Source organism: Sminthopsis crassicaudata, chromosome 2 (assembly GCF_048593235.1).
Source record: "Sminthopsis crassicaudata isolate SCR6 chromosome 2, ASM4859323v1, whole genome shotgun sequence".
Classification (NCBI taxonomy): Eukaryota; Metazoa; Chordata; class Mammalia; order Dasyuromorphia; family Dasyuridae; genus Sminthopsis; species Sminthopsis crassicaudata.
In genome coordinates, this window is record NC_133618.1 from 452638744 (window position 1) to 452650544 (window position 11801).

Here is an 11801-nt window from a genome sequence, read left to right on the forward strand (position 1 = left end):
CAAATAGAAATGAAGCAATGTACCCCCCATCAAAAAGTTACTAAATTCTCTGACATATAGGGAGGGGACTGTATAACCTTTAGCCATTTTGTGGCCATTCCTAGACACTAATCCCTCACCACAAAGACCAGAAAATGATTTTGGAGTGGCAGAGCCCATAATCACCAACAGAAAAGAAGAGTCAGAACAACTCCTGGAGATATATGGTTATTAGCCACTTCAGAACACCCCACCCCCAACAGTTGTAAATCACATGCTGACCAAATGAAAATTTAATTTTATTAGTTAAAATGAGAATGTGGCATCCAGTGAAAAATGAAAATCACAAGATGAAGAAGTTGCTGAAAACTCCCCAGATGTATTAAAATGTGCTACAAAGATGACTGGAAGAAAGACAAGATCTTGGACACGGCCAGCCCAGCTACAGTCCTATCCTGTGCAGAGCTAAAAGGGAAGAATTTCTTCCGGGGGGATGTTGAGGATGACATCCATGTCTGGAGTACACCTGGTAGAAGGCCAAGGGAGGAAGGAATGAGAGACTGAGCACATTACCGACAGGGAGGGGAGCTTGCAAGTTCAGGGGTTATTCTAGAACAAAGCCCCCACAGACAGAAGTCTCAGGAAGCCCTGCCTTCAAAGGTTCCATCCACTCCAAGAGTTATCAAAAAAAAAAAACAAAAACATGCCAAATTATTTCACAAATGCATCAATGGCTTAAAAAAAAATCTAAATCTAAAATCTTGGGAAAAGTGGTTTGCTAGGTTTCAAAGTTTTCCCAGGACAGGGACAATATTTAGGTATGATACCCATGAAGCTATGAGGAGCATGGTGTTGTCAGTGGGATAACTAGAACATTATCAAATTCCTGAGTCCCCATGAAAGGGCCTCTGGACTTCCTTCAATCTAAGCCTACCCCTTTCTTGTCCTTAGATCTTTACTATGCTTCTCCTATACTTAGCATAAACTTCTCTCTCCAATTCCATGTGCTAAAATCTTTTCCATCTTCCAAGTCCCAGATGAGGTTCCTCTTCTTCTAAGAACAATCAATCTACTCATTCTCCTCCTGCCGCTTCTCACTTTCTTCTACCTCAAGATCATCTAACCAATTAGTGAAGGAGTTCATAATAATTTTAATTCCCTTTCTACTGATCTTTCTCCTATTCTTCACTACATCCCTCAGGATAGTGAAAGAATCTTCACAACTGGGCAAGTATTCCCCAGGCCACCCATTATAGATCACATACTTGGGTTTCCGAAGCAGGACATTGGCAAAGATCACTTCCCGTGGGTCCTTTCTCTTCATCTGGAGATCCTTTACCTGAGCCCTCAGCTTGGGAAGTTCCTTCTTTATACGGTCAATATGCTGAAGGGGCAAAGAAGTGGGAGGAAAGAGATGGCAGAAAAGTAATAGAAAATTGATTGTCTCCTTTCTAGAAGAGATATTCAGGTGCCCCAGAAAAAAGGAAGTTAAAAAAATTAGAAACAAAGAAATTCTAAAAAAATGTCTGTCATTATTAGTCTATATTCCTGACAGTCAGAAACCTTAGGACAGGAAGGCAGAAGAATTTCCAGGTAGTCATGGATAGCGACAAACATGACAGGTGACCGGAGAAGGGAGTGCTGCTAATAATTCAGTGGCAATGAGAAATGCCCCAGCTAGTCAATCTACATCATCAGAAACCCAGGGCAGGATTGTTTCCTGAAGTCTTAAGTATTGTCTCAGATTTTTCAAACCTCTTAATGAAAAGAGGACTCCTAGTCAACAGAATCTTTCCATTTCTACAATTTTTCCAGTAGACCTTCTATGTTCATTTGTTCTCCTGTAGCTCTCAGCCTTGGATAAATCAGTGCTTCAGTGATTTTGTATCTGGCCCCTTCCCTTGCTCATCCCTGATTCTCTGGGGTCTCACTCACCACTCTGAACTGAACCATCTGCTTCAATAGTAGTTGGTTGCTTAGGGTCCTCTTCATAAGAGCAGTTTGATAGGGAAGTATGGTTCTCTGTGGAGGTAGAAGACATCAGCAAAGGTAGGTGGCAACTAAATGCCCCTTCTACAAGCAGCAGGCACATGTCTGATGCAAGAAGGTGGGGAAGGAAAAAGAGCACTTTGTGCCTCAGTCACATTCCCACCAATAGGAATTTTTTACTGTTCACCCTGGTCATGGGCCTACCATTCATGACCCTCCTGTTCACCATGGCCATGACCCTCCTGTTCACCTTGGCCGTGTCCCTGCTGCTCACCTTGGCCATGACATTTAAGACCTTCTCTGACTTCACCATCAGCTTTTTTGACAATGTTTGAAGCACATTCTTGCGTATTTCCTCCAACTCGTCCAGTTCATTCTGGTGGCCAAGACAAGGAGTCACATCCTGACCCTGGGTCCTCCTTTGGGGAGGCACCTAGAACAGAGGCAGGATAGCCCTTACCTGACTGCTATCTTTCACAGCCTGGACCTGGCGCATGAGGTCAGCAATCTCCAAAGTCTTAATCGGGTATTCATGGTCCATGTAGCTACTCAGGAAATTCAGCTCCTCTTGGGCATTATTAATCTTCGTTTTCAACTTTGTCAACTGCTGCTCCAGTTCTAGTGAAGTTGGGGGAAGGAAAGAGAGAGGAAAAAGTGAAGCTCCCATCACCAAAGCTCATTATGAGCACTTGTGCACAATCTCACAGCTCAGGGGTGGCAGACTGAACTAGAATGTTGACTCTGTTGCAATGACACATAGACTCTATGATCCTCACCAGCCCTCTTTCCTGTAGAGGATTAGAATTGAGCAAGTACAAGGTAACCTAGCACGTGAGGCTAATCACCAATTGGACAATTCTCTATTGCCACATGTTTGAAGGATGACCCTCCCCAACTATTCTGTGCTGGCTGGATCAGTGGATATTGACAAAGAAGGGGAAGTGAAATCAGTGGGTGGAGTAGGAGGAGGAGATTGATTGATTCTCCTGGCAGTGGAGAGAGAGGAAGGAGGTGTGGAAATTGCTAGATCTAATCTCCTGACCATGACCGCAAAAGACCAAGAATAAAGACTTTTAATTATCCTGACTCTGGCTGATTCTAAGATATCCAGGGTCCCAACACTTTCCCAAGGAAGGGTAGTTTGCAGGAGTTTTGACCTAACTTTATGGACCAACTCCACTCTTCTGCTCCAAAACAGGCCTATTGCTTATCTCAGGAGACATTTATGAATCTCTTTCTGTGTAGCAAGCATTATGCTAGATACTAGGAACATACCAAAAGTGAAGTAGCCCTTGTCCTCAAGTTAACTTACATTCTAATAGAATTTAATTTTTATTTCCTTGGTCCTCCTGCAGTGGGAAGCTGGATTATGGCAAAGAGAGGACCTTCAATATAGATGATCTTCCCTTTCTCCCTCCCCTCTGCCCTACCATAATCAGGTCTGAATTAACCCACTCTGTTGAGAGCATCCTTCTGAACTTCTAGTCCTAAGAAGATCCAAATCAATTTGTCTATGCTACTGCTCTCTTCCTAGGGAGGAATAGGCAATGTTGCATTTAGTTATCATAAATCTATCAAGCACCTACTGCACACAGAGTCCCCCCACATGATACCATGTTACTGTACTCTTAAGAGGTATCCATTTTATTTGCCATCTGACACAAGCATGTTTGGCTTATTAGTTATACTAAGCAACTCTCTTGGGAAGGAAGACATGCAACAACTTAAGCAACGGATGACAGGTCAACTTGAACACAGGGAAACAAGTAGATGAAGCACAAAGGCCAAGAAAAAGGAACCCAGTAGATAATGGCTCCAGTGTCTGCTGGTTAATACATCCCATTGATGAGCCGAAAGCCTGCTCTCTGAACTATGGTGAGAGTCCCAAGGAACCACCGGGTAGAAGTAAGAATAATATCAGTCTAGAAAACAGAGGCAGCATGGGGGTTTGGAGAACCCAATCCCCCAATCCCTTGTTCAGGGAAGATGAACAAGACTAATGGTCTCAGAGAGCATGCAGCTTCCATGGAAAAAAGAAAATTCCACAGGCTAAGCTGATGGACTTATAGGGAAGCAAGGAACCAGAAGAAAGTGACATTAACAAGTTAAGTCTTGAGACATGCTGGTGAAAGGAAGAAAGGGGTTTGTCCTTGAAACATCAGAAAAGTGGAAATTTCAAACTGCTCTCAAGAACTGTTTAACTGCAGAGGTTGAGACATGTAATATGATCTGAGGCAGCATAAACAAAATCAGACAAGTCATTTTCCTCATTAGAGTTTCCTCATGTCACGACCAATGTCCCTTCCAGCTAACACTGTGTTCTAAGTTCTAAGGTTCTTTCTGGTTCTAAAATCCTATGTTCTATTATCTATCGTGTAGGCATTAGCATACCGCTTTGCACAGAGCACTGTTACCTAGTTAAATACTATGCTTTAAGATGCTTCTGGTTCTGACAGTTTAGATTTAAATGCCCCTTCTCGCCTAAAAGCACATGAGTCCATGACCACAGGAGACCATCCAGATGGGAAGGCCAGGAGTCTCCCCCTGGACTGGGGGCACTCACCATTCACTCTGACCTTTGTCTCTGCTTCCCACTTCTTCAGCTTGCTCTTCATGTCTTGCATTTGTCTGTGGTTTGCATACTCCAGAGTGCCGATGAGAGTCTGGGTGCACAGATAGCAAAGCAGGCTGCTTGGGTCCCCAGCCACAGTTATCCCATAGCCCTGATGATACCCTGCCCCTCCCCTACTCACCAAGAGTCATCCCTACACTCTTAGGTCAGCACTCCTGAATGCAGCAAAAAATTAGTCAATTTTCTATAGACAGTAATAATACCAGGGGCACAGATAATTCACAGGTAAGATGATCACTGGACAGGTCTCAGAAGAGGCTACATGGTTACCTGGCAAGTGTCTGGGATGCCCACCTGAGAAGCTACAACGATTTTATGAATGCCTCAGGACCTGGCTCAATCTAGGTATGGAAATCGGTGCACCCTTACTTCACATCACTCACTCACTCACTCACTGGTTCCACAAAAACCTGCTGTTGGGGCAGCTAGGTGGTACAGTAGATAGAGCACCAGTCCTGAAGTCAGGAGGACCTGAGTTCAAATCTGACCTCAGACACTTAATACTTCCTAACTATGTGACCCTGGGCAAGTCACTTAACCCCAACTGCCTCAGAGAAACAAGGATAATAAATACTGTTAGGAGAAATGCTCCCCAGTTCTGAAGAGTTGAGGGGAAAGGTCCGAACTTGGGAGTCAGAAGACCTGGGTTAATTTCATGACTCCCTAACAGAACTTTTCTCCAATCACCTACACCCTGCCTGTATTCACTCCTCAATTGCCAGCATAGGCCATCCCCTATTCCAGGGATTCTGAATTCCATATCCTCAAAACCATGCTGCTCTTTCACCCCTGGTCACCCTGACCCCCTCCAAGGTCCTGCTCTCTAAATCTACCCCCTTCTTCCACAGCACCATTTGGAATTTCTGAACCATGTTAATCAAATATTCTTTCATCTTAAATCTCTTCCTTTCTTATCATTCCATCTTCTATCCCTGACTACTTCATGATGATACTGCTTTTCCAGCCATTCCTTCAAGCACTGACTATTCTTTCCCAACATACAGGTTGTAGTGGAGAGATGGAATATGATGCTGTTCCCATTGCCACCTCCAGATTCTGCCTCTATCACCTTCATTAAACACCCTATTCTCCTCTGAGGTTTGTGCTATACAAATTTATCATCCAATACATATCCTGGTGACTGCTATCTATTCACTAACTTCCAAGATATTCTCTTCCCTTCCTCAATGGGTTCAGTGCCTGGTCTCTCCTATTCTCCTAAAAAGCTATTTATATATTGATGCCTCCTCACACACACTAACTTTCAGGTCCTCAGTCTCCTCCACTTCCATAACCCATTCCTCTACCCTACCACAGCTCCACCCAGAGATGCTCATATTCTTGATCCATCATCAGCCTCCAGTGTTTTACGTCCTGGTCCACAGCTCCAACCTTCCTTCATCTAACCATTCCATTTTTCACTGTCTTACAATCCTTAATTCCATTCTTCAACTTCAACTTGATGTCCATTTTCTCTGCCCCCAGTTCTTTCCTAGGCTTTGCATTGGCTATACTTTCCTCTATTTCCTGACTTGACCTTTTTGGTAAACCATCAAATGTCCATCAATTGGAGAATGGCTGAATAAATTATGGTATATGAATGCTATGGAATATTATTGTTCTGTAAGAAAAGATCAACAGGATGATTTCAGAAAGGTCTGGAGAGACTTACATGAACTGATACTCATTTCACTTAGCATCAGTTCTGATGGACGTGGCTCTCTTCAACATTGAGATGATTCAAACCAGTTCCACTTGTTTAGTGATGAAGAGAGCCTCTATAGCCAGAGAGAGAACCATGGAAACAGAGTGTGGAACACAACATAGCATTCTTACTCTCTCTCTTGTTGTTTGCTTGCATTTTGTTTTTTGTTTTTGTTTTCTCAGTTTTTTCTTTTTCTTCTTGATCTGACTTTTCTTGTGCAACCAGATAACGCTATAGATGTGTATACATATATTAGATCTAACATGAATTTCAACATATTTAATATGTATTGGACTACCTGCCAGAAAGGAGGAAGGGGAAAGAGGGGAAAATTTGCAACAAAAGGTTATGCAAGAGTCAATGTTGGAAAAATTACCCATGTATATGCTCTGTAAATAAAAAGCTTTACTAAAAAAAATGTTTTTGCAGTTTCAGTCTTCACAATGTCTCTCATGTAAATTCTCTTGTTTCTCCTCATAACCACAATCCTAGTTTGGGACCTTACTGCCTCTCACCTGAATAGCCTTCTAACTAGATCCCCAGCCTCAAATCTCTCTCCACTCTACTCCATCCCCAGTCAGCTGCTAAGGGGATTTTTCCTAAAGTGTAGATTTGTCAACCTACCCTTCCCCCTTTTCACGAGCTTCAATGGCTATTACCTGCAAAATGAAATTTCACCTCCTCTAACTGGCATTTGAAGTTCTCCCTAACTTGTCCCCTTCCTACCTCTCCAGTCTTCTTACAATATCTTATTTTCTTCTATTATTCAGCAACTATAGTCAACTTGCAATTCTTTGAACACAACACTTCATCTTCCATTCCTGCATCCAGACTTTCATTGGCTGAGTTCCTCTGCCTGGAATGCTCTGAGCCTTTTACCATCATCATCACTTACTTTCCCTAACTTCTTTTAGACTTGGTGCAAATTTCTCCCATTCCAGGCCATTCCCATTCTTCCTAGCCCTTAATGGCTTCCTCTCTTCAGCTGCCTCCCATCTCCTCTGTATATATCTTGAATCAATCAACCATTTGTATATATGGTGTCTATCCCATTAGGATGTGAACTCCTGAGATTGAGGAGTAAGGCTACTTAACAATCACTCAATTGCCTGATGAGGAGGCAAATTAAGACACAAGTATTATCTCCATTTTATTCATGAAGAAACTTAAGGCTCATGAAGACTGTGACTTGCCTGGGCTCACAAGGATAGTGAGGATCAGAGACAGGACTCAAACCCAGACTTCTCCTGACCCTAGTATAGCTAACCCATTGCTTCATCTGTAAGAAGCAATACAGCAGAAATCTTTCAAGTGAGATCGTGATGATTGTTATTTTGCCCCAGAATAATTCTAAAGTAGGAAGAAGCAGCACTACTTTGCAGAAGGGAAAAGGTGCAAAAATATGACAGGTCACACAGCAAACTGTAGATGGGAGAAGAGGGTAGACACCTTGGAAAGTAGTTCCAAGGGGCGAGAAGTTGCTTAGTGTTACTTATCCTCACCCCAAACACATCTTGCTGCCGAAGAAGCTTCCGCACTTTTTCTGCAGTGAGGGCTTCTATGTCCTGGATCTTTTTTGCCAGCTCCTGGTTGCTGACAGTGAGGGAGTCAACATTCTGTTTAAGTTCGTCTAGTGAGTCCTTCCTGAACTTAAGAATTTCCTGCCAAAGTCAGAAAGGAGAGAAAACAGAGTGATCTGAACCCTAGACAGTATCCTTGAAGTTGCTAGGTTTACTGACTCCTAGATAAATGGTTCTTAAGCTGCAATCCATGAATTATTTTTCTTTTTTAAAATATTTTCACAGGACTTGTTTCCTTTGTCAACCTATATATTTTAGTTTATGCACTTAAAATATTATTCTGATGAGGGGTCAGGAGACTGATACAAAAAAAGGTTAAGAATGTCTACTAAAATTCATCCCTTGGTGTTGTTTTTGTTGTTGTTTGAGGGGAAGGGTCCAGAGGATGCCAGGGAGTGATTATTATCTGGTGCTTATCCTGCCCCCCAGTGGCCTTGACTGAAATTATATAGTGATAGAGAAAACTCTCCTTGCTGTACAAGAAAACAAGACTCCGGGGTCTGCAAAGTCCCATTGGACCAAAGGTCACTGGGCTAGCCTGAAACTTCACTTCTCATCTTCTCTTGACTCCTCACTCCTGCCTGGCTCTCAGATACATTCATAGCTTCCCTTCCTTTGCCTACAGTTTCCCTGATTTATTCTCCCTAATGTGTTTCCAAGGCTGAAGCTAGAAACTCGGGCCTCCGCTGCTTTTCTGAGTCTCCCCCACCCCGAAGAAGACCCCGCAGTGCAGAGCTCCTCTCCAACGCCTTCCGGAGTGCCGCTTCCCTCATTCCCAGACCTGCAGTATCATTCCTTCTTGTCCGGTGACCAACTGTACATCTGACTGTGCCCTCTGCCATCCACAGGCCCACTTACTCTGAGTATCTGGGTGTTGGTTTGGATCATCTCCGGTTCTTTCTCATTCCCTATTAACTTTTGCGACTGGCTCCTCGCCATGAAGGAAGCAGAGGCCGAACCTTTTGTGGATTTTCCCTTGGCAAAAACTGAGAGAAAAGGATTAACCAAAAATAGTTAAATCCCCACACTTTGGTAACTTAACGCAAAAAAAAAATTCACTACTTGGTTGAAGCTGGCCACCCACATCCTTCCTTTTGTGTCATGGTAGGCAGGAGATAGTTCCCTTCCTAAATTACCTGCAGAACATTCTATAGGATAAAAACAGAGAATACATCACAGCAGCCGACGTTTAGGCAGGGTTAAAGGCTTGCCAAATGCCTTGTTGTGTTCTCTCATTTGATCCTCACACTCTCATGCTGTCATTGTTTAGTCCTGTGCAACTCTTGGTGACCCCATTGGGGTTTACCAGAAAGGTCTGCTATTTGCCTCTCCCGCTCACTTTACAGGTAAGGAAGCAGAAGCAAATGAGTGAAGCGAGAGCTGAGCTGGCACGGACCGGCCTTTCTGACCGGCCCGGCGGGTACAAAGTATCTGCGCCATTGCGGGCAGCGTGAGGAACCTGGGAGAGCGCGTGCAGAGGCAGCGAACGAAGCGGGCCCCAGAGTGCTGCCCTGACGGTCTGGGCGTCGGCCCGCCTCCTCCTCCAGCCTCCTCCCCCCATGTCACTTTTTCTGATGTACACTGGTCTCTGTGGCTTTAGGAGCCACTCTAAGGACGGGGCCTGGCTCGTTCACTGTAGGGTCACTCCCCCGTGCCCTGTACCTCTGCCCACCTGCTCTGTCTCCGGTCCTCTTGTTTTTGATATGAGATAGAGCCAGCATGTGTTTCTTCCTGAAATGCCATCGGCAAAAATCCTAATTTCCGGGTAGAAAAGAAAGCAATCAAAAAAGGTGTCAAGCCAACGTGGAAACGGACATACTGCACATGTATAACCCACATCTGACTGGACGGAGGGAGGGAGAAAAACTTGGGATTCAAAATCTTTTCTAAAAAATAATTGTTGAAATTGTCTTGTAAAAAAAATACTTAAAAGTTTCAAACAGGCTCACGCATGCCATCAAACAGCACGCTCCTGCCCAGCTGGGAGCTACTATAGTGCTGAAGGGCGAGGGCAGAGAACTGGTCCAATGGGACTCCGGCCCGGCACAGGGAGGCCGGGGGGGGGGGGGGGGGGGGGGGGGGGGAGGAAACAGTGGCTCTCCCTCTTCTCACAAGGATGACGTCGGCCTGAGGCTGAGACCTGTTCTACGTCCACTGCTGGGATAACGGAGGCAGGACTTGCACCCTAGCCTCCGGCCACAGAGGCAGCGTTCTCCCAGCGTTCCACCAGTCCCCCTCACGCCCAGGGTAACCAAGGGTGGGCCCGGTGCGGACTTCATGGACAGACGTCGGGGTCTGAGGCAGCTCGGGAAGGGCAGATGGGGGCGGGGCAGGGAGGAGGACGTGGAGATGAGCGGCGGGGGGAGGAGGGAGCGAGCGGGGGCGCCAGAGGGGGCGCCCAGTGTCACAGTTTGGGACACGCAGACGCCCCGGACGGTACCGCCGACAATCCGCGCAGCAAGGCCCCCACTTACCAGGGGCTTGATTCCAGGGATTTCAGAAATGATATGAGCTTCCTTCCTGAAAAGAGCAAGGGAGCCCGTATGAGTCAACCGGCTGCCGTCTGCAGCAGACAAGTCTCAAAAAATGACTGTTTCTTCCAGGCAATGCCTGGCGTTTTCAGCTTACGGCGCGGGCCCGGGATTCGAACCGTCGGGCCGGGGAGACTGACGAGATCGCGCGCCCCCGTGTGGCGGGAGAGAGAGAAAGGGCTGGGGGGGGGGGTGTAGGAATGAAGCAAGACCGTGCTTTTTCTCCTCCCCATTCCTTTCGGAACTCACTGGGCTTTGTTCGCGTATGGGGATTGGGGCTGGAGAAGAGGCTCAGCCCAGAGCATGCGCTCTGCCCCTGGGAGGAGCCCGGCCTGCCGAGGTGCTCCTGGGGGTACTGGGACCTGGGGGGCGAAAGTGGGAGACTCGCGGGGTCCGCGCACGCGCCCTCGCCCGCGAGCGCCCCACCCTCTCCCTGGGCCAAAGTGAAACAGGAGTCTGGGAGGGAGGAGGGAGGCGGGAGGCGGGAGGCGGTCTCGTGTCCGAGGGCGGCGTGTAGCCCTCGGTACTTCCGGCTGCAGCAGCTCGGGAGGTAAAAAAGCGGAGGAGAACAGAACGCCAATTTGCTCACTTTTCTGGAGTCTGCATGGCGCCGAACGTCGCCTACAATGGCTGGCGTTTCCAAGGAGACGGGCCCGAAGCTAAGGGCCGCGGGAAGGTTCTAACTGCGCCAGGGGCGTAACGGCCCCACGCGGCGTCAGGAGTGGGAGAGGCTCTGGATTCCCGGATTCTTCCAGAGTTCCGTCCCCACCCCCGCCCCAGGGCCCTTCCGGGGAGTTGAGCATCCGGAGGAGGAGGGAGGAAGGTGGGGGAGAAGAGAGACTTAGAGGACGAACGATGTGGTAGTGTCTAGGCATTTATCCAGCACCTGCTTGGTGAAAGAGCACGTCCTCACAGCCGGGGCTGGAAAGGAAAACTAAAACCAGTCCTGCCGCCAAAGGGGATACGGCCGGGAAAGGGGGGGAGGGGCAGGAAAGGTGCGGGCCGTGAAGGAGGTGGGGGGCTGTCCGAAAGGCGGGGCCGTGCGAGAGCTCGGGAGGTGCGGTACCGGACTGGAAATGTGACGAAGGGCATAACGCGGAGCGAGCCTGCGTGAGGGGCGGGGGGAATAGCTTTAGAAACCAAACGGGTGAACCGGGCAGAACCTGTACGCCCTTCTCCGCGGTGCAGACCCGAACCTGCATAGTGCAACCCTATCAACTGCTGGCGCTCAGGAGAGGGGAGGAGAACGCGGGAGAAAATGTGGAACTCACACTTTTTTAATGAACATTAAAAACTGTCTTTACGTGTATTTGGGGGGACACTGTTCCAAAGAAAGTAAAAGGGAGTTTTGCGGCACTCCTGGAGAACGAAACCACTGCACATTC

General features: G+C 46.9%; 1 protein-coding gene across 1 annotated transcript; it reads right to left on the reverse strand.

The window, feature by feature from the left end:
• Positions 1-263: 263 nt before the first annotated feature.
• On the reverse strand, positions 264-11157 carry C2H20orf96 (chromosome 2 C20orf96 homolog). The gene is made up of 11 exons (XM_074292817.1): positions 11006-11157; positions 10360-10405; positions 9558-9639; positions 8744-8871; positions 7808-7966; positions 4532-4631; positions 2429-2586; positions 2243-2344; positions 1915-2001; positions 1245-1363; positions 264-505 (listed from the first exon to the last, which is right to left on the reverse strand). Exons 1-11 carry the CDS (start codon positions 11020-11022, stop codon positions 445-447), a joined length of 1059 nt encoding a protein of 352 aa, XP_074148918.1. The 5' UTR covers positions 11023-11157; the 3' UTR covers positions 264-444.
• Between the last annotated feature and the right edge of the window lie 644 nt (positions 11158-11801).

Coding starts and splice junctions, on each gene's coding strand:
- C2H20orf96 (XM_074292817.1), bottom strand. Junction 4,632..7,807: donor GGCAGCAAGATGTGTTTGGG/GTGAGGATAAGT, acceptor CTGTGCACCCAG/ACTCTCATCGGCACTCTGGA. Junction 2,002..2,242: donor TCTTAAATGTCATGGCCAAG/GTGAGCAGCAGG, acceptor CTACCTCCACAG/AGAACCATACTTCCCTATCA.